Source organism: Sturnira hondurensis, unplaced genomic scaffold, assembly GCF_014824575.4.
Source record: "Sturnira hondurensis isolate 20B ecotype Veracruz unplaced genomic scaffold, ASM1482457v3 Scaffold0009859, whole genome shotgun sequence".
In the NCBI taxonomy this organism is placed as follows: domain Eukaryota; kingdom Metazoa; phylum Chordata; class Mammalia; order Chiroptera; family Phyllostomidae; genus Sturnira; species Sturnira hondurensis.
In genome coordinates, this window is record NW_028082490.1 from 2,645,652 (window position 1) to 2,669,397 (window position 23,746).

General features: G+C 34.3%; 1 protein-coding gene across 2 annotated transcripts; it reads right to left on the reverse strand.

Annotated features, from left to right (window-relative positions):
• Positions 1-6,302: 6,302 nt before the first annotated feature.
• Positions 6,303-12,317, reverse strand: SLITRK6 (SLIT and NTRK like family member 6). 2 transcript variants are annotated; one of them, XM_037058087.1, is made up of 2 exons: positions 11,936-12,317; positions 6,303-9,328 (listed from the first exon to the last, which is right to left on the reverse strand). In XM_037058087.1, the coding sequence occupies exon 2, from the start codon at positions 9,302-9,304 to the stop codon at positions 6,782-6,784; it is 2,523 nt and encodes an 840-aa protein (XP_036913982.1). In that variant the 5' UTR covers positions 9,305-9,328; positions 11,936-12,317; the 3' UTR covers positions 6,303-6,781. The 2 variants fall into 2 exon arrangements, with proteins under 2 accessions (XP_036913982.1, XP_036913981.1); XM_037058086.1 differs by having other exon boundaries at positions 11,833-12,317.
• Positions 12,318-23,746: the final 11,429 nt, after the last annotated feature.

A 23,746-nucleotide genomic window follows, 5' to 3' on the forward strand; every position in this document is an offset into this window, starting at 1 on the left:
CTTATCAGAAAGTGAAAGTAGCCAATCTGAAGAAGCTGCATACTGTCTATTTCAACTACATGATCTTCTAGACAAGGCAAAAAAAGGGATGAAAAATAGGTGGTTGTCAAGGAGAGATGACTTAGACAAGGAGTAGGGGACTTTTAGTGAAGTGAAAATATGTTCTATAATAATAATACTACCATGGTGAATACATATTATTATACCTTTTCAAAACTCAGAATATATAGCACCCACAGGGCATCCTAATGTAACCTGTCAACTTATCATGATAATATGATTTAATAGAAGTTAATCTATTATAATAGGTATTCTGCTCCAGTTTGTGATATTGATAGGTAATGTGGCTGGACTTCTTGGGGCCAGGAGATATATGAGAACTCTATCTTCTGGCCAATTTTGCAGTGAACCTAAAACTGTTTTAAAAATAAGTTTAAAAAGAAAAATAATCTCTCATTTTATAATACTATCTTTTTAGGACTAAAATAGTATACCTACTAAAATTATGATCTTTATTTTAGCTTACAAGAAATACCATGGAAATAAAGACACTTTAGGGAGAGGTCTAGAAAGTGGAATAATAAAAATATTTCATACCAAATCTGTATGTATGCTAAGTCTAACAATGTGTAAATTATATATTGTTCATACAATAAGTTGAAATAAATGTAATATTGTGATAATTATTTGTATTGTATTTTTGTCAATGTTTGATTCTATGTACTAGAATAGTAAATAATTCTTAATAAATTGGTTTAAAAAATAGGGAGTATTCATGCCCTGGCTGGTGTAGCTCAGTGGGTTGAGCGCGGACTGGGAACCAAAGTGTTGCTGGTTCGATTCCCGGTCAGGGCACATGCCTGGGTTGCAGGCCAGGTTCCCAGTAGGAGCCATGTGAGAGGCAACGACACACTGATGCTTCTCTAATTCTCTTTCTCCTTCTCTTCCCCTCTCTCTAAAAGTAAAATAAATAAAACCTTAAAAAATTAAAAAATAGGGAGTATTCACAAATAGTAACTCATGATTCTGAATTAAAAAACCCTACACAATGAGTTTCTGTCTTTGTATATGTTGTCCAGTCCACTAAGTCATTTAACATTTTCTAGCTGTATTTAAAGTGTGCTTATATATAATTTTTGAATAAGCTAGAGTCATGTAATACATGTCTAAAGTAACTCTAATGTCTAATTTTTTTCCAAAGGAATATTAAAAGCAGAGTGTCCTACCTAAATGCAGAAGCAAAATATGTGGAACATCAAGATGTATTTTTCTCTTGTCCTGCATACATTTGTGGTTATGACAAGAATTCCAATGAAGAAAAAAAGGAATAAAATAAAACATAATAAAACCACAAAAGAACAGATTTTCAACTCTGACTTTGTTACTCTTACTACTTATATAATGTAAGACAAATCTCTGAACTCCTTTATTTGTAAAATGAGAAAACTAGAATTGATGAACTCCAAAAGTTTATGACATGCTGGAATCTGAAATTGTTTGCTGTACTATAAAACAAGGAATTCTTCGAGTATGTATTTTCTAAGCCAAAGTACTTCCAAATGCCAGAAATGGGTGCCAAATGTGTCTATGAAAATCTTAACTGATGAAACCGTATGTAGCATTTTAGACTGATCTTACTCTTTTACAATCATGACTCCTCTGAACTCTGTCATTAACTTTCTTACTCTACTGTGATTTGCTATATTAACTTTTGATGATATGAATCATGAAAACATAGTAACAGGAGCATATGTGTCTTTAGGTTCTTCATAACACCAAGTAATGGGATTGCTGTACACTTTACATGCATTCACTAACTGTGATTTCATCAACAATACCACCAAGAATTTGAAATTGAGCAAATTTTTTTGCAATAAAATGATTGAATTTTGTCACTGGTAGAAACAACCAGATGTAAGAAGCAAACAATTATTTGTAAAAGATCAGGTCTTCTGCTTTATTTTTTCAATTTTAAAATTAAATACCTTATTGAAAAGCATTTAATTTTAAATGATCTTAATTGGAACTAACATGAATATGTGTGTGCATGTGTGTGTGAATTCTGTTGTTTTGAATTGTTTCCTTTCTCCATTCACTAATCTGCTGAAAGACTTTTACTAACAGAAGAGTATTTGTCTAATTTGATTATGCTTCCAAAGCAGATAGAAGAAAATCCTACATCTGGCAGTCTCCTCTCTGTTACATATACCTAAAAATAGATTTATGTAATTAATATAAATCCATCTTTAAAAAACTGAGTAAGTCCATCTTCTAGCATAGCTGATAGAAAAGCTTTGTGCTGAATAAATATTTAGAAAAATTCTCTCCGATTTGCAGCTCATCACATATGCTATCATACAAAGTTTTAGGGTTGTTGTTTCCTTCTCTTAGATTCTGTAAGATTTTGACAAAATTGCACAGACTTTCACAGACTAGCATTTGAGTATATGCAAAGAAAACTAGCTGTGTTTTATAAAACAGCTAATAGTGTGCATATTTATATGAGAAAAAACTCGGTAAACAAAATAATTTTAATAATATATTCATATTATAATTCAATGACAAACAGCTATTGTATCTTATTTTTTATTTGAGACATTGCTGTGATTATAAAACTCATGTAACATTTGGGAGAATATCTGTTCAGGATGTAAGGAATTAAAAAGGCAAAATGAATATTTTCTTGTTCATCATTTGTGTGCTCCTCATTGAGTAGGTCATTCTTGAGATGTCTGCTCTGATGCAGGATTACTCCGGCTGAGAACTGGTAACTGCCTCTTTAGGCAGACCCACCAGAAAGGTGTGTCCTTTGAGGATATCCCAAGAAGAAAACTGCAGCCATCCCTTCCTGTGTTAGAAATATGGTCAGGGAAAAGAAATAAAAATGACCCCAAAATTCATTGTGGAATCATTTCCTAATTATGAGAAGATCCAAACTTTTCAGATGGTCAACATTTTTATGCATATGGATCAGTTTCTACATTGAGAATAGTCTCCAGTAAGAATTTAGCAGTGACTGTTATATTTGTTGAAATTTGGGGAGCTTTCTTTGGATATTTATTTGTGTTTGTTCCTATTAAAAAACAGGTTTTGTCAAACAATTCTGCAACTTTTTTGCAGTATTTTTCTTCTCCTAAAAGTGACTTTGACTATACAGCCATTAATTATTAATGTAAAATAAATAATGCAGAATAAATTACACGTACATTGAAACAATAGCTACTATCCATCTCGTATTTATTAGTTCTTCCCTCACAAAATAAAAATGTATACTTATTTGGTAGTTATCCAAATATAAATACATATGAGCAAATATAAACCACAGTTTTAAAAAACTGAATTTTTAATAACCTAGGAATACTCAAATCACATTCTTTTTTAAAAAGATTTTATTTATTTATTTTTAGACAGAAGGGAAGGGAAGGAGAAAGAGAGGGAATGAAACATCAATGTGTGGTTGCCTCTCACACCCCCTCAGTGGGGACCTGGCCTGCAACCCAGGCATGTGTCCTGACTGGGAATTGAACCGGTGACACTTTGGTTCTCAGGCCCGCACTGAGAACGAAATCCACTGAGCTATACCAGCCAGGGCTCAAGTCGCATTCTTGAATTCTGGAGCAAAATTAAAGCCTTTTCAATTAATTGGGTTAAAGCATCAACACAGCTTAATGGTCACTCTGATGGCACTTCAATTTACTTAATACCACGTGAGAAGAAAATCTTTCTCTCTCCTATGATGTAAGATTCATTCAAGAGGAGGAGCCATCATTGATATCATTCTTATCAGATTATAAAAAAATCTATCCTGGTACAGAAATTGGTAGAAGCTGTTTAAAGAACACCTTTGCAAGTTTATGGGATATATTTAATAGTTCTTTAGCAAAAAAATTATGGATTAAATTGGGATTAACACAATCTTTGTCTAACAAATTGACAGGCTTTAAGAAATCTAAATTAATACGATTATACGCTAGTATCTCTATGTAGCAAAAATTCTGGGTTGTGACACAAATGAGAACTTGCACTGCTGTGCAATGAGTAAATTATAACTTCTGTTTAAATCAAGAAAAAATAGGGCAATTAAAAGTCTAATTTATTTTTAGAATGCCTAGTGATGTAAATAAGGTTGAGGATACTGAATTAGGACTTGGGACTCTGAATCTATCAATTAATTACTAAAACAGATCGCAGTGATTGCTTAGGTAAAGAATCAAATGGGGTATGTAATACACTAGCTTTCTCAACTCTCAACTGCCTGTCAGGAACTAAATCACATAAGAAAGATTTCATCATGAATGAAGCTTTTAAGCCCCTAAAATCTCTTATCCTTCAAAAATCATGATTCTTATGTAATCACAAGATATATCCTGATTCCCGTGGGTGTTTAATCTCGGGGCTGTACTTATTTGGGGGGATATATTTGCATGATTTTATAAATAACTTTGTACTGACTTAATTTTAAGTCAAAGAACAAATATTACTACTGCAGGAAATTAACAATGAATAACAATTTTTAAATGTTTTCCCCACCAAAAATGAAAGAATATTTTCCGAGGACATGCCTCTGTCTGCATTCATTGAGTCCTTCCAAGGGTCCTAAAGGCATGCAGATTTTTTTCAGTTTTCTTATACATTTATACACTTGATTGCAATCAGAAAATATTGGCGGAACTCAATCTCAGTTGAACTGCGATAACATGAATGCTGCTCTTGCTCTGTTTTTCTCTATAGAATGTAACTTTTGAAATTAAGCTGTGGAAGATTTACTATTCCTTACCATGCTGAATATTTTTCTTAACGGATAAATATAGCAAGTATTCAATATGTGTGTAGATTTCCCCTTAGTGTTTTTATAAAAAGAATTCTCACCTTACTCTTTCCAATCTTGAAAGTTAATGGAGAAATCCAGGTTCACAATGAACCTTTTAACACATAATACTTAATTGTTTACTATTAATAATTTAATGATTTAAAAGACAACCTTACTGATACGATGTTATAATAGATTATACTTAGTCTTCATACCATGCAGCCAACTCCCCTACTGTTTTCAACAACAGGAAACCTTCTCACTCAAAATCAAATAATGTATGTTTGTTTTCCTAGTAGAGGAGACGGTTGATGTTGAAAGCCAAACCATTTAGTAGGACATTTAGGATTCACTAAAACAGAGCTAACTACATTCGAAAAACTTCTACCTAATGGGAAATAGTTTCCTTCCCAAACTTGTACATGGATTTGCATGGTGTTCATTCAACACACAAAACTAGATTACCTTGATTAACCCCATTTTGCTTTGTGAAAATCTGCTACACAGTTGATTGTGTAATCACAAAGAAGAAAAATAAACCATTTCCATTTGTGTCGATTGGGGAAATTGCTGGCTGGAGAGAAGTGCCGGCCAGATTTAGGCTCTGTGTCAGTCATACCCAGACTTTGAGTGGCCGTTTTGCCCTGATTCTGTGTGGATGACAACAAGCAGAAATCGCGTTCTGTGTTTGGATGTGTGCATAATGTGAGTGTATAGATGAGTTCTGGCTTGACTGACTTACAGATCAGACTAATTGAAGAAAGTACATTTAAAAAGAGGGTTTTTATTTTAGTTTTATTGTAATTAGTGGTATTTTTAATTTTCTTAAAAGGCACCCAAGAATAATTACCTTTGTGAACCGAAAATATACAAAACTGTACAGAATAAATAGTTCATAGAAATCTAGCTATACTTTCTTGTAAAATAAAGCTACATTGTGCCACTCATGAGGCAACTTAAACCACTTACGTTCAGAAGTGCCTTTTGCTACTAATATATGACAACTATGATTATACATCAATAAAAATAATAATATTTTTCCTATTTCTTTACACCTGTGAATTACTTGCCACAAGAAACATATTTCTATCATGTCATTCAAATTTACAAAGGATTAATGCTATGAAGAAAACCAAACTCAATAGATGCACTAGTCATATTTACAATTGAGTATCAGTAGCATTCGTTAAATATTCAAAGAATAAGATTTAACCTTTGAGCACAAATGACATACCTTAGTTCACAGCAGCATTGACAATAAGATTGTCCACACAAAAATGTGCAGAAAGCCCCAAAAGTTTGCTTGTGTATTACACCATAACTGCTAATCATTTTTAACTTTAAATTCAGAAAGCATAGCAGGAGCACTTAAAAAAATCTTCAAATGTTCAAAGTTTTGGTTCACTCATAGCCTATATAATTCAACCTTCTATTTTTTTCCTTACTATTACCATTTGTCATTTTAAAGGTCCAGTTCCTTTTGCCTTTACTGCAATAAAATTAGATGCATTTAACAATGTACATTTTTCAGTACATATACTAGTTATATGAACAATATATTTCTTACATATTATAACTACATATACATGTATGATATTTAACTGACAAAATTCAATTCTATTCAACCCATGGTAAAACAGTTCAAGAAAAATAGGGTTATATGGTCAACCCTTTTAGATGTGCAAGAGGACTTCTGTGAAACACTTTTAAGTATGTGGAGAAATATTACTATCATCCTTGAATGATTTACATACAAGGATTTATTTTATTTGGGACAGACAAAATTGTCAAAAAAAATAACACAATGGCTTCTCCCAGTGATCCCTGAGTTCCTTTCTTTCTTTTATTCCCATAGAATTACTGCTGTGCTTAAATTCTGATTGATGACACACTCATGTAAGGCACTTATTTACAAGGTTTGGACTTAAGACAGAATCACAGCGTTTCTGCAAACTCCCTCAAACTCTCCATCTATGTTTGCTGCTCCAGGACTTCTAAGTAGTCAGGTTCAGCATGCAAATTAGCTTTGAGCTCAAAATATTCATTTTTAGTCTGTTCCACTAATACCTTCCTGGGTCTTGAGTACATTAATGTCTCCATTAATTTTAACTCTTCGTGTGCTCCCGGATAATGTACCTCCATATCAGGTTTGAGCTGAGCAATGTTTTTCTTTAGGTATTCTGTGATTCCCAGTTGCTGGAGTTCCCTTTCCTTCTCTAAAATGTTCCTGTATAATGAACTGGCATCTTGGAAGGATAAGAATTCAGTAGATTGGTCTGTGGTTTTGTACTTCATATTGGACCCTGTGAGTGGCGAGTGATTTTCCCGATCTAAAAGACTTCTTTGGAGATGTTTTGCATCACTTCCCTCTTTCTCATTCTTTTCTTCTTCCTCTTCCAAATGCTTTGGGCCAAAGGATGGACTTCTGTAGACATGAACCGTGGGGCTCACCAGGTGCTGCTCATAGAGGGATGCACTGGGTCTTTCCGTGGTGTGATGAGTTGTCTTATGGCCATACATACTATATTGAAGGTGTACTGGACTGTTGTCTCTGATCGGCTCATCTGCTTGTTTCTTTTTGTATCTTCTCCTGCGGTGAAGGACAAGAACCACTATTCCTGCAGCACAGAACACAATAGTTATGAACACAATCAGCAGCCCTAATATTAAAACAGACAGTGGTACAGCGTCAGTGAGCGATCTTAAAATAGTATCTGCTGTAGTCGTGGTTGTAGGAGTATTGACAATTATGTAACTAGTCTGAGTTGGCAGAGATGGGTTACTGACCAAACCTGGGCAAAGAAGTTCACTAGTAAGTGACTTCAATTCCCTCTTGTCTAAGTGGTCTGGAGAAGTGCAGAGGATGTCATCCGTCACTGTGTTCTTACTTAATTTTTGTATCCATTGCTGCAATCCAACTAGATCACAGGAACAATCCCAAGGGTTGTCCTCAAGGTCAATCTGGGTCAGTAAATCAAGGTCATCCAAGATATTACTCACAGGTAGATGAGTAAACTGGTTTGTTTTAAGGTTTACTCTTGTTAGTGGAACTCCTGAAAAAATATGTGGTGGTAAAACCTGTAATAGATTATTATTTAAATACAGGACTCTAAGTTTAGGCATTGGGTCAAAGGTTCCTGGTAATATTTCCTTAATTGCATTATATTCAAGGTATAAGTACTCAAGATTGTGGAGACCAAGGAACATGGCTCTCGTTAATTTTGTCAGATGGTTGCCATTTAAATAAAGCTTCTGTAATCTTGTTAGATTCATAAATGATCCTTCTTCAAGTACCTCAATATGATTGTTTCCCAAGTGAAGCATTTCCAAAGTGAAGTATTCCACTAGATCAGACTTCACTACTGTATGAATAATATTTCCTGCTAGAATAAGCTTTCTAGGATTTTGTGGAGGAGGTTTTAGATCTGATAAGCTTTCAATACTGCGTTCTTGACAGTGTACCAGAAGTCCTGATGGGGACAGTACTTTGCAGTTACAAGGAATTGGACAGTAGAGTACTGGAAGTTGAGTGGATGGCTTTGTAATGTAAGGTATCAAACCTGGTGCTTTGGTGGGTGGTTTTAAAGGTGATATGGTCTTGATTGACATGCGACTATCACTTATTGAAGATGTTACTGCCTGAAGTAAAGACCCTGAGGGATCCTCATGTTCTTCATACACAGGGGGAGTGGGGCAAATTGATTCCTTTTTCAGCCGGCTTAGAGCGCTTCCTTTGAAAACAGCAGGGCTGTTGCATACAACCTCCCCAATGATAGACTGTGGAGGCATGTTTTCCAGCCAGATTTTTAGCTGTAATAGGTCACAATCGCAGACCCATTTATTGTCTTCCAACTGGAGATCCAATATTCTGCCAATGTGTTCTAAAAACCCGACATAAGGCAGTGTTTGCAACTGATTTCCACGAAGATCTAGGTGGGTTAAAGGAACAAATCGGAATATGTTTGCAGGAAGACTCTCAATAGCATTGTCATTTAAAATTAACACTTTAAGTCTGTTGAGCTTGCTAAAGGCACTTGGTTCAATCACTGTAATAAAATTGTTATCTGCTTGTAGGAATTCCAGGTTTTCCAGTCCATGGAAGGTGTCCTCTTTAAGAATTTCTAAAGAATTGTGATTGATATGAAGTTGCTTTAGAAGGCCAAGGCCATTAAATGCACCAGTCTCAATCTCGGCGATGTTGTTAAATCCCAGGTGTATAGAGACAGCATTGCTAAGCCCAGAAAAGTCATTTGTGCGAAGCATCGTCAAACCATTATTTAATAAACTTAACTGGAAAGGTCGTGATGGTGGCACACTTATTTCAGATAACAGCTTGATACCTTTTTCTTCACAATTTATTAAAATTGTGCTATCTTTTTCCTCACAGTTGCAAAGAGAATCACAAGAACCTCTGGCTGAGGACATTGGAGATGGAGACTGTGAAGACATATAGACCAGAAGAGATGAGTATAAGAGATAAATCCACAGCTTCATGTTGTCATGTGATAGAATCAAATTCTGGAAGATAAAACGCAGCAACAATGGGCTTTAGTGGGTGGAAGCAGGAAATAAATGAATTTGATGTTTGACAAATGCTAGGTTCTCCACTACAAAGAAACACATTGATTACTGCGAAACATATGAATATTTTGCTGCATCAACATTGTTTTTTTTTTACTTCTTCCTAATATGATTACGGATGTGTTTTGATTTAATTTTAACTTGAATTGTGAACACATTATAAAATTTAGGTCAAGGAGAATTTGAAATGTTCTATCATCAGTTGTGTTCACATTTGCCAAAAAAAACACATTTTAATAGATGACATAGGTGTTGGCTAAGTGGACCATTGAGTCTTTGATATGATGCAAAGGCGTGTATATGAGACAACCTCAATGAATCTAAGGCTGAAGGATTAAAGTATAAGACAAATAAGTAGGCATTAGCCAAAAGAAGAGAGGACTGTAGGGAATAAAAAATGATAGGAAAAAATGTATGTGTGCATGCATTATGCATTTTGTTATTTCTAGTTTTTACCTTGATGTCACTCTGCAACATCTAATAATGTGCCAGTGTTTTAACCTGCTTGGATTCTGGCTCAATATACGTATTAATGTCATTTGTTTAAAAAACCTTAAGGAGAATATGTCTCTGACTGTGTAATAAAGTGAAACACTATAAAAAGAATTTTGTTTTAACTCTACAGTCTAGGGTGCTTTGTATGAGCCTAACCGTGTTAGATATCCACAATTAGGAGGGCCCATTCAAATTTCCCTTGAGTCACCCTTTATACTGAATTTCTAGATGTAGGGCATTTTCAAATACTTTTAGTTTTTTAAAGAATAAGATGAATGTCATAAAAACCAAAGAAGCTGGCTGTGGGAGTTTAGGGGGTAGAGAGATTGAGCCAAAAGGAAAAAGAACTCATGGAAATGGACAGCAGTGTGGTGATTGCTAGGGGGCAAGGGATAGAAAGGGACTAAATGGTCATAAAAATGCAATAAAGGTTTAATTTAAACATATTAAAAATAAAGAAGAAAAACTGATCTTTAGCATGCGTGTATGGCTATGATAAAAAAGTAAACAATGCCTCACAGAAACTTCTAGCAGATGACTTCCCAATGAGGTCCTGAAATGGGCTTTAGGGCACTGAAGGTCATAATGTAATTAAGCGATTGGCCTCTTTTATTATGACACTGAATGTTGCAAACAATGAACTCTGAAACAGACTGCATCATACTAAAATATTTGAGAATATCTGTCATTTTCTAAATAAAAATAAATGACGGTTCAGGATAGCAACATCACGTATTCTAGCTCCTTAAAAATGTAAGGCATGCATCTGAAACAGCAATTTTTAATAAAGATTCTAACTCTGAAATGACAGTAGTGACCAGGTGAATGCATAACTTTAATAATATTTTATTCCCTTCCTTGAAATATGAACCTTAACTTTATACAAACTAAGTTGAAAGGTAAACAAACACCACATCTTAAAACTGTTCCACTTTTCAAAATGTTAACTGCTTTCCTTTTTCTGGATGGAAAGTACACTAACTCTGAATTTAATTAAAATTCACAATCAGGTAAACCATCCCAGAACCCAATCAATAAGGCTATATATAAGCTTTTATTCTAATAATATACACTGCTTAAATGAAAACATGTATAGTATTAATTTTCTGAGAGGTAAGAGGTAGCCAAAGAAATAAAACAACATAGTGCCTTTCCATAGAAAGGAAAAGTTACCAGACTCAGTATTTCCAAAGGGAAACAGTTCAATTTTAAACAGCTCTGAGAACTGTGTTTAAAATCAAGCAGCTTATAGTTGAAGCCTTTAACTTGTGGCTTGGCTTCCACAAACAATAAAAATACTTCTCCAAAGATTACCAAGAAAAAATGTTGTTCATGTCACCAGGTACAGCATCTTGAGAAAATAGTAAATAACTTCCAGATGATCATCTCTCGTGACTTTTTCATCTGATAAGCATTTTATGTTCTTCAAAACATCTTGGGAAACAATTTATAACCTTTGCAGACATACATTCAAATGTGAAGAGTAGTTCTCTATTGACAATTTCTGATTCAATTGTTAAAGAGGTCAAAAATCTCCATTCACACTTTTTTTGGAAAACACTGTTATGTCAGGAAATAATAAAAGTAGTATACAAGATACAAAGAATCCTTTAATTTGCTGCTTATATTTTAAGTTCAACAGTGGCATCTGGAGGTGACCTTTTCTTCAGAAAGCACACATACTTAATTTCCAATAACAATCTGCATGCTGTAAAAAATTACAGGGGCATATTATTCTAGTCGTTTTTCTGTACAGCCAGCTGTTGGGCTAAATGCTGCTCGAGAAAGCAAGCATCTGCTACAGCATTAGTGGTGCCAATGAGCAAGAATGAAACTGGATATCTTTTAATGCAAAGTCATTTTTAAAGGGGAAAATATATACATTGAATCACTTTAAGGATGATGCAAAAATTGGTATCACAAAAGCCTGAAAACATTCATCTTACCTGTAAAGCAGAGATGAGCTCTCCCTGACGTTATCTGTAATGCACAGCTGGAAGAGATGTTCAAAGTAAATTCAGTTTCTTTATTAAAAAAGAAAACACTAACCGCCGTGTACTTTCTCCGCAAATATCACTTTTTGGCAAGTCCCATCACTTCATAAAGTGAAAGCCTCTGGTCAGAGACACAGTGCTGAGCATTTCATTGAAAATATATTTCAAGCAGAGGGCACACTAGATCATCCTGAAGCAGTTGTCCTTCCCCAATTAAAATTCACAGCGTACTTCACTGCTATGCTGACTTTTTTTGCATATAGTTAACCATTTGCAAGCTGCGGAAATGCAGTCAATAAACAAGATGTTTCACAGAGCTGGGGCTGATCACTCTTGCTTTCTGAGGTTGTAGATCCGAGCTGCAGCAATGTTCTCTTTCTTCCCTTTCTAGTCTTTCTTGTTAGCTCAGTTTGTTATTAGTCAGACTGCCAAGGGCTGGGAGGTAGGCGTAAATAAAGAGACTTCTTGGCTTTTGACTCAGCCTGTAAGCCCTTCCCCATCAGTGTGCTTTAATCTGCCAATGTCATTTACCAGAAGAGACAGCTCCACCTTGGGACGGCTCAACTCCTCCTCTTTCTGCAAGTGGTCTCCCCACTCCCTTTTCCTACCAAAGAAAGTGCGAGGACATTTTGATGGGAATAATTACATCTCGTTTTGAAGTCTGAGATTACTTTGTGGTACATAGAAAACTAAATAATACATGATGTTCAATTTTAGTCTGGTACACTACTGTGTTTTTTTGCACACACGTGTGCAGAAAAACTGCATGCACGCTGCCTGGGGAAGACTGGTTTCAGTATTGTTTTGAAATTGTGCCCCACATAAATTTTTAAATGTTCACTTGAACTGCTTTCCTGCCATATTTGCATTTTTGAATCCAGACTTTTAACATTAAAAAAAAAACCCTCATGCCAGAGATTCTAAGTTTTATACTTCATTATTTCTTTCCCTACAGCTAAGTTTCAATGATGAGACTAGAAATAGGGTTCTTTTTCAGTTAATATTTATTTGGAATGGAAATACGATTATCATGAATTATATTCAAGAATCTCTATTACAAATGGTTGTCATTAATCAAACACTGTTTATCACTCTCAAAAATATAAAATTATATATTTTCATATCAAATAAAACAAGTTAAATGAGTAAATAAAAGTGAACATGTCATGATTTTTATGGTACTAGGTCAGAGAGCATTTTGTCCTAAAATGATTATATTTAAAATTTAGTCATTTCTTTGACTTAAAATTTTTTGAATCACCAGTAATAAAACTCTCAACTGTCAGATTCCTTATTTCCCCAAATGCCCATGTTTTAAAAATCAGTCTTCTTTACCTGCATTCTAGGTACCTGACCTTTTTTATACCCAAAATGAATGTATGAGGTACTATCACTTATTTTGAAACATTTCTTTGTTTAGCAACACACTTGTCTATAGGCTACCTATGCAATATTTAGTCTTATTTCAGAAAAAGCTACTCTTAAGAAAGAGGTTTTATGTAGGTTAAATGATCAAAATGGGAAAAATTAGATTGTATATGATGATAGTGTACATGTATGCACTCAAATTCATAAAGCTACATATCCTTAATGTGAAATAGTTGTTCTAAAATATAAGGATTATTATGCAATTTTTAACATTCCATTTTTTCTTTCTTTTTAGAAAGATTTTGTTTATTTGTTTTTTTGAGAGAGGGGAAGGGAAGTAGGAGGAGAGGGAGAAAAATATCAATATGTGGTTGCCTCTCGTGTGGCCCCATCCAGGGGCCTGGCCCGCAACCCAGGCATGTACCCTCACTGGGAATCAAACTGGTGACTCTCTGGTTCGCAGGCTGGCACTCAGTCCACTGAGCCACAGCAGCCAGGGCCCCATTTTTATTTTATGTTATATTCTCTTACTCATTAAGCCTCTTATTTATTTTAAAGATATTGTGTGCTCTAAGGTGGAATAGAGTTTATAATACAGATTAAGAAGTGAATAAAGAGAATCTAGATGAGGAATAAGAGAATAAAAGGAATAAGAAAGAATTATGGCAAGGCATCAATTTTAGGCACAATTTGCAGCCAGCTGATAACCAACTCAACTCAAATAAAACTATTGATTTTATAAAGATTTTATTTATTTATTTTTAGAGAGGAAGGGAAGGAGAGGAATATCAATGTATGGTTGCCTCTCGTGCGTCCCCTGCTGGGAACTGGCCTGCAACCCAGGCATGTGCCCTGACTGGGAATCGAACCGCAATCGTGTGGTTTGCAGGTCCGTGCTCAATCCACTGAGCTACACCAGCCAGGGCTTAAACTATTAATTTAGGTAGGTAGTGCCAATGGGGGAAACAAAGAGCTAGAATAATTTATCTTCTAACACTGTAGACATAAGCCTCCAAATGCATTTCTTTAAGTTTTGGCAGAGCAATCCCAAAAGAAATGTTCTTGAAGTGTAGTTCGTGGAGGAGTGATTTTCAAAGAGACTTGTGGAACTAAAGAAACAAATGTCCTTACAGATTTATGCAGGTTTCTATCATTCTCTCCAGTGTGACCCATCGATTGAGGATAATCAACATTATACCACACAGCAGATAGTCAACATACTCAAAACATCCAAATCCACCTAGGCTGGTGTGGCTCAGCGGATTGTATGCCAGCCTAGGAACCAAAGGGTGGCTGGTTCGATTCCCAGTCAGGGCACATGCCTGGGTTGTGGGCCAGGTACCTGGGGGAGGGGAGTTGAGAGAAACAACCACACCTTTTCTCCCTCCTTCTCTTTTTTCCTCCCTTCCCCTATCTAAAAAAAATACAATATTTAAAAATCTAAATCATGTAAAGTTATTGGTGAAAATGAAAAAATGGGTCTTCCATTTCATGGAAAAACACATATGTACTTTTGGCCAACCCTACATATGAGGAACTAGGAGAATGTCCTTCCTCCCCCGCTTATGTAAGTGGGGAGAAGACAATCATTTTATAAGGTAACAAAAGCTAGGTAGAAGAACATTTTAAGAAATTTGTTGGACTGATAACGCACACGAGACAAATAGTACAAAGAGACAAAGACTAAACGCTGGAAAGAGGAGAGAGAAAAAAATAAACAATTAGAGAGATTCACTCATTCTGTACAGACTAGTTCGGCTTCAGAGGATCTGCCCGCCTTTTTCGTTGCCGCCTTTAAGCGGTAACGCGAAGCCGTGTGCCGGATTGATTTTGACTTAAGGCTCTGGAAGTGCTGAAAAGAGAGACCCTTGCACAATTCTGTGCGTAGACTGAGGGATATTGAAACGCTCTGAAGGTAGAAAGCACAACGTGATGTCCCTCTAGGGATGACAGTGCCACAGATGGATTTTAAATATACATTGGTAAATTCACTCAATGAAGAAACAACATAAGCATGGAAATAATACTAGATCAATGTCACTTTTTAAATACTTGTATGATTATTTAGGAGAAATAGCAAAAATCATTGGAGAATATCTATTACTTTGGGCTCTGTCTTCTCCATATTCTTAGAGGAATACACTGAAAAGCATGATAATGCTATTATAATTGAATATTACACATATATCTGCAAGTTATGTCTAGATTTACAGTTCTATAGAGACCCTGCACACTAATTTTTTAAACATTACAATGTGTCTTCTTTCCTTTTATTATTTTGAACTAAAGTATGCTTTAAAAAGTATATCTGTTTTACTATAAAACTCTAAAGGAAATTCAAAAGAAATAAGACAAGTAAAATTCACTCATAATCCCATAGCTTAAATTCAACTCAAATATTTATTAGATGTATTTTGTATTCCATTCCCGTCCATAGTATACAAAAATAATAGCTCTTATAAAATAATGCTGTCTTTTATCTTTCACAATGCCATACTGTACACAGTAAACTAAACTTGATCCTTAAATCTGGAACGTATGGTTTTCTTTCATCTCTCACTGGGAGAGAAGCCCAAAATGGCTTATTGCCATTTCTTTCTCTCCTCTGTTAGAGTCAGAGCATAATCTTTGTGGATAACCTGACTTCTGACAACAACATGTCATTTAATAAGGAAACATTACCTGTGTGCTATAGAAGATAGACGATGGTCTGAGCCTTTAGCACCCACATCTCTCTATATGAGAACATATGCACACATTTCTCATGAATAGTAACTTTTAGTGAAAAGTTTATGCATCTTAAGAAAAATTTGTACGGCAGATGTAAGAATTTATACAGTCACACATGAATGGGGATTTAGGAAACTCGTCTTTTACATGGAACCTCTAATAAAAAGGTTAATTTGTTATTTAAATTTTGTTTCCTTCATGCTCAACTTGAACTCAGATCAAAGGTATAAAACCAATAATGGGATTGTTTTATTCTGAAAGAAGTCTTATAATAGAACTCTCTATTTTAACTGGAAACCTGTTGACACAAAAGAACTCTCTGATAGCATTGTTTAATCTGGCAAAATCTAAAACAAATAGAAACTCTCTCCTGGAAGTTTGGATTTTGATCTGTCTTTCCTCATATAAAGTCTAGTTGAGATTTCACAAAATCCCCTACTACTTCAAATGGATGCCTCCAAACACTGTCTTTAAAAGTTACAAAAAAAAAAACCCTCCTACAAAATGTTGGTCAATATTTTCGTAGTGAATAATGAATGCTGAGCAACAAAGAAAGGTCCAGAGGAATAGTACCAGACTTTTGTTATTTGGGTTGTAAGGATTCCTTGAGGGAAGACTAGTATCTACTTTGTTGTATTTTTTCCACAGTACTGCAGAGTGAGTTGCACTGTGGATAGTTAAATGTGCAGTTAAATGTGTAGTTATTCAAGATGAATGGTGTCTTTGTATGTTCTCACTATTGTATAACCTTAGTATATTTATTTATTAGTTCTTAGAAATGTACAGATTTTGTACATTTTGTACATCTTTAAATTCTGTCCATTTAACAAAAGCATAATACTAAAGACCAATGTTGGAAAGTAAAAATTAAATATTGATCCCCTGGATGTTTCCAAATGTTATTTAAGTGTTATTGATAACTCAGTCTGTGGGACTAAATTATTTTGTATTCAGATGATTAGCAATAATGATAGGCAAATGCCTCCGAATCAAATATCCATACTAGGTTATCAGTTTGGTGGATCACCGGTAGGGAATTTTAAATCCCTGATGCCTTCCCATTGCCAGTCAGAACTCGGACATCACTGCCTCTCTCTATCACCTATAACTATGGCAGTAAGCCATGAAAACATGTTTCAGGTTCAATATATAATTGGGATGCTTAACTGTTTTTATAAAATACGTCCGTTGCTTTTCATGTATTATGTTAACAAGGTAAAGTTGGAAATATCATGACTGTAAACATTATATATGTGTGAATAAATATAAATATATATAATTTTATGTAAGATCATCTATAATCTCTACATTGTGAAAAGAAAGTAATAACTTTTTCAGTCTAAGGTTGATTAGTTGGTATGGGAATTTAAGCACCGTACTTTATGTTCATTTGGACAGAAATAAAACTCTTTGTTACCATTGGATCTAGGGTCTGTAAGGAAAGAAAATAATTGTCAAAGTACACATTTGTCAAAAAGTGTAAGTGAATTGTTGAAGACTGTAATTTTTCATTTTGTATTTTTAATTGATAACAATGATGTTAATATAAAAATACATGAGTTGACCTATATTACCAAGACAATGAATAAATCATTAATGACAGATTTCACTACATAATGTTGGCTTTTTGCTTAATAGAAATTATACCTTACCTATACATCCACATAAAAATAGATATGGCTATTTTTAAACAACTACTCTTTTGATGATTTTACATCTTATAAGATGTATAAGATTTTACATCTTTACATCTTATACCTCTGTATACATCTGTATACATCTTCTATATTCTCCAATATCTCTTCTGGAATCATAGGGCTTTTTAAGGAAACATTTCAAAGGTGTATACCTACTATATAACATTACTTTGTATATTGTATGTTTAAGCAAATAAAAGTGTATAATATAAAACTTCCATGTTTTCCATATTGAAATAGGACACAAACCACTGTCATATGTAATAAATAATAAATACTATTAGATACTAACACAAAAATTTCTAACAAAAACTAACATCTAATCATCAAATGACTGAAATAAGTTATTTTTGTTTAAATGGACAGATATCCTTTGTTATTATTTTTGGTGGGAGGGTGGAAAAAAGGAAGTCTACAGGAGGAAATATCAAATGAAGGGTATACCATATCAGATTTTCCTGGGCAACAACCAATAAAATTGAATACCCATAAAGCCCTGATTAGAACTAAGAAATACTTTTGATGTCATTGCCTTTAAAGAGTACCAAGTTTGAAGTCACATGACTGCAGCAAAAACAAATACTCCTACAACCATTTTGCATCATTTTCTTTGACTAATTGTAATCAGAGAAGTATTTCGGACAAGTAGTTTCTCATCTATATTTGTAACTCAAACACACTAAAACTTAGGAAACATGGCTTTTTTAGATATTCGCAGCTTTAAGCAATTATTTAGCAGTACAAAATTTTTTTAAGTATAGCTTATCTGTCTTGAAATACAAAGCAATTCAAAATCTCACTTACCTGCTCTTCCTTTCTATACATAGACACACACACTTGCCACAAAATATTAGAAATCGTTGCTACTAGTAGAAACCATTGTGTAATCCATGATTTCAAGGGTAAGAAAAATGGCAATAAGAATTTTCAATCTAAAACTAACCTTGAATATTACTACAATTTTACTAAGAATCATTCCTAAAACCGCCCTTCTTGTAAAGCATTTTCACTCCTTCAGCGCCCTCTAGTGGTTATTCTTTAAAAATAGTTCACAAAGGAAAAAGCTGGGGAGCCAGGGAACTGTCCAAATTTTGCCCTAATTAGGTAGATTATGTGGGTAGTTCTATTAGAGACCCTTAATCATTACTATGGTTTGTTAAAAGTTTAAGGAGAAACAAATCAAATTTGAGCATGATTATGAGCAAGGTATGAAAGATTACATTATTTGTAAGAATAAATAATTGTCATTATTATTACCCACATTTTTCTTGCAAAGAATGACAAAATGTTTTTTTCAAATTGAAAAAAAAGCTTCCTGAAATTATTCATTAGAGTCAAACTATTTTTAAATGTTTACCTTACATGTTTATTTAATAATATTGATAAGTAAAATTTATACATAACTGTGATCATGCCCTGGGTTTAGAACTACTGTAATAACTACTGTAATAGTGTTACTATTCTATACAAAGTAAGAGATTTATCCTTGGAACAAACCTATGCAGCAACACTAAAACAGTCAGAAAATTGGAGCATAAATATAGTATATTCTATGTTACAGAACTAATAAGAGAAGAGCCTAGATTTTAACCTATTAACTCTGGCTTCAGAATTTGTTTATGCAGCAAATAGCATTAATGTTGGAATAGATATTTTTATAAATCCAAATAATTCATAATAAGAGCAAATATCATTTATCAATATAGAAAGGAAATAAATTTTAAAATATTTTGTTTGCCTTTTCTAATAAAAGTATACTTTTCTAAAACAAACTTGTTGAATAAGTAACATAATAAAAATTGTGGACAAATCATTGCATCCGTTGAAAACACAAAAACAAATTATATTTATACACATCGATACTCACATATGGTTCATGCACATTTAGGTACAGGCTTCCCCTACAATCTGAAAGTAGAGCTTTCCTAGGAAACCTTCCATAAGCCAGCATGGTGTAAAGTGAAAAAGCAATTGCCTTTATTTGCAATGAAAGTTTTTTGAGGATTCCCAAACAAACGAACAAAAATCTCTATTAGGCTTTTCTGATAGCTTGGGACACATCCGTGCACAAAACAAAATCAAGGTAAAACACAGATGCTCATAGACACTGTTCAAAGGTATGGAAAACAGTATGGAATTTTCTCAGAAAACTAAAATTGGACTTGCCTTTTGACCCAGCAATTCCACTGCTGGGACTGTATACTAAGAACCCTAAAACACCAATCCCAAAGAACCTATGCACCTCAATATTCATAGCAGCACAATTCACAATAGCCAAGAGTTGGAAGCAACCTAGGTGCCTGTCAGTAAATGAATGGATCAAAAAACTATGGTACATATACACAATGGAATTTTATGCGGCAGAGAGAAAGAAGGAGCTCCTACCTTTTGCAACAACATGGATGGAACTGGAAAGCATTATGCTGAGTGAAATAAGCCAGGTGTTGAAGGACAAATACCATATGATCTCACCTCTAACAGGAAGCTAAACAACAAAACAAACAAGCAAGCAAAATATAACCAAAGACACTGAAATAGAGAACAGGCTGACAGTGACCAGAGGGGAGAGGGGAGGGAATTTCAGGGGAAATAAGGGAGGGATTTAGAGGAACCTATATAAAGGATACATGGACAACAACTGAGAAGGGTGGAAATGGGAGGGAGGGGGGAGGATGAGGGGTGGGATGGGATGGGAGTAATAGACAGAAAACTGTACTTGAAAAATAATTAAATAAAAAAATTGGAAAAAAAAACAAAAACAAAGGTATGGGGCCTAATGCAGAGACACCCACCCCGGCAGTTACAGGGAGGAACCAGGTAGGGCCTCTCTGGCTGCCAGGGACGCACACTGCCTACACAAAGACTCGCTGCAACACCAATGCCAAATGCTCTTTCTTTTCAACTAGAAACAGTACAAATATCTAATACATTTCAAGTAAATGTCTTTGAAAATACATCACCAGTCTGCTGCGGTTTTGTGTTTTAAGTGAGTAATGCTTTAATATGTATGCCTTTTGAAACAAAAGAGTTAGCATTCAAGTGTTGCCTTTAGCTTTGTAGTTAAAATATGCATCCTTACAAATGGCGATGTATATATTCAGAAACAAACTCACCATCATCTTCCAGAAGACTGCTCATTACCTTATGTTCCTATGTTGCCTCTAATAATCAGGTCATTGTCCCAGGAACCTGAATTTCGGTCCTTAGGACCTCTCTGTTTTTGCACAACTACAATGCTCGATTGTTTCCAGATCCTACTGTTTTCGCCTAATTATTTATTCTTCACCACATTGGTTTCGTATTTTACCAGCATTGCTTATTTAGTAGTCTTACTGTCTCTACTTGCGTATCTTCCCTATTATATGTCTGAATCAATTTTTCCCACTAATAGATGCTACACATTGCTACAGTTTTTTTTAATGTTCTGAGCCCATTTATTGTTCACACATTGCCGATGAAAAAATTGAATCTTTTTTTTATAGCTTTGACTCTTCTGAGAGTTCAGACCCCAACTTCTTTTGCACTTATTTCTGTTTCCTCCAATCTTTTCTTCCCCCATTCATGAAAATGCTCACTTACTATCTAGGCATTAAATACAGGAAGGCTCCAGGAAGCATTGAACACTTCAGAAAATATCCATTTCTCCTTCTTCTCTATCCTATAGTTTTTATCCAATTATTCTTATTATTTGAGTGTTCTATCAATTTTTATGGTTTTGTTGGTCAGAGATTGTCTTTTAAGTTGGTCAGACAAATTTACTTCTAATATTTCTTACTGGTCTACTCTCCAGTCAAACATTTATAATACCCTCAATTAAATAAAAAATGAAAAGAGAAGCAGCTATTGAAACACTAGTAAGTGTGAGGTTTACAAAAAGAGCATTGACAGTTTTAATTAAATGATTTAGATATAGTTGAGTTCACATTTTCATTAGTTTAATCCAACATAATTGATTATTGGTTGGCTAATTAGAATGTGTGCACAGAAGACTTATACCAAAGTAGAAATTAAAATACATCCATATTTTCCAATAATCTTCTGGCAAAAAAAGCTTTGAGTATGATTTTGAAAATTGTTCAATAAAATATAAAACATAACTTTATTGGTTTCCTTTTACTAAAATATATTATAATGGCCTATTAAAAATGAAAGTTATACTTTTAATTTTTTCTTCTTTAAAGTTATATAATATTGGTGAATGAGTCATAGATTGATTATTCATTAAGCCCTTTCCCAGGACAGAAAATTGAGGTAGGATTTCATTCATAATACTTTGTTTTTCCTAAAACAAGGTATGTTGGTTCATAGGTCTGTACTGATGCATAGACAAGACATAGACACTTACTGCTGGTCTCTAATTTATAACAAAAAAGAAAGAGTTGCCCGTGACATTTCTTATTTATGTTTATTGCTTGGCTTTCATGGGGCAAGAACTCCTTGACCATAATCAGAAGATAGTAAAGTTGGTACATAGTGGTAACCAAATATTCAGTTATTAAAACTATACAGTGGAAAATTATACATTACATATTATAGATGATAAGGATATTACATACTATATTTAAAATGAAATATTTCATACACATATTTTATATGTGTGTATTTTATAAACATATTTATGTTTAAAATGCTAAATTTCTGCCTCAGCAAGAGTAGCTTAGTTGGTTGTGCATCGTTCCACAGACTGAGAGGTCACCTGCTCAATTCCAAGCCAGGGCTCATGCCTGGACTGCAAGTTCCGTTCCCAGCTGGGATGTTTATGGAACGTGCCAATCTATGTTTCTCCTCATATTGATGTTTCTCTCCCTCATCTTCTCTTTTCTTCCCCCACTCTCTCTAAAATCAAAATAAGTAAAGAAAATGCTAAATTTCTAGTGGCGAATAGTGTATTTAATTAATTATGGAAAAGAAAAGAGTATGCCTTATTGTATAATTTAAAAGAAGGGTGATTATGAAATTTTATTTGGTTAAGAAAACCAGCATGCCATTCTTTATTACGGGGTATTCTCAAAAAGATCAACTGAAAAAATAGAAGCTGCTAATCTGGAGTTGAAGAGAAAGAAAATAATTTAAAATCTAAACATAAACTGAATGAGTATAAGAAAATGTAGAGAATGAATTAATTAACAGTGCTTAAGGGTTGTGGGCTATTTGTTTTATATCCTGCCTTCAGGGCATGATTTGCCTTACATCTGGATCAAGTGCCTGCTTTATAAATTGCAAAATACAGTAAGACATGCCAGAAAGTTCCGGTGAAATCCTATCTTCTCTACTTCTTGATGAAAATTGTCTATATGTAATTCTAAAATAAGTTTTGGCCTCTGAATGTTATTTAACATAAGTATGTATGAACTAAAATCTATGCATATTTTAGTGTGATAAATTTATCATTTTATCTGCTGCTCAAAGGTCTGTAGAAAATACGTTTAGTTACTTTTGACCTCCACTTTCAGGATTTCACTCTCCTGCTCTCTTGCCTAGGTAATCTCCACATTGTCAAATGCTCAGGCCTCTCAGAGAGAATTGACTGTCCGTGCTTGACTTGTTTGGGAAGTAAATTCATGATTCTGTTGTTAATGATTAAGGTGACATTTCTATTTGTTTATTAATCTAATCACTCAAAGCAGCTTTCCAAATTGGACATAAAACCTACCACTGATTCCTTAATATCCTCTATTCCCTCCATTACTCACACCCCCTTGCTTAAGCGATTCCTTCTGACTGACATACGTATTACTTCTTTGTTGCCAGTCACACTCTGATCTGTCCAAATCCAACATCTACCCAGAATACTTTTGATCCTTATTTGCCTCCAGCAGTTGAAGTAAATGGTAGAAATTGTGGCTATAGGGCCTGGTAGTAGAGAAAACAATGTTCTATAATTGTAACTTGATAATAGCAACATATTTAAAAAAGTAGAAAATAAAGAAATCAATTTAACATGTGCTAAGGTCTCATTGTGTTACACACAACGATGTGTCTTGGTTGAAGCCATAGCATCTTTCAAGTGATATGAACTCATTGGAAAACCATAGCCGCTATGGATTTCAGTATAATTAAATTTAATCTGA

Excerpts from the sequence above, each read along its gene's own strand:
- SLITRK6 (XM_037058087.1), bottom strand. The coding sequence starts at position 9,304 with ATGAAGCTGTGGATTTATCTCTTATACTCATCTCTTCTGGTCTATATG.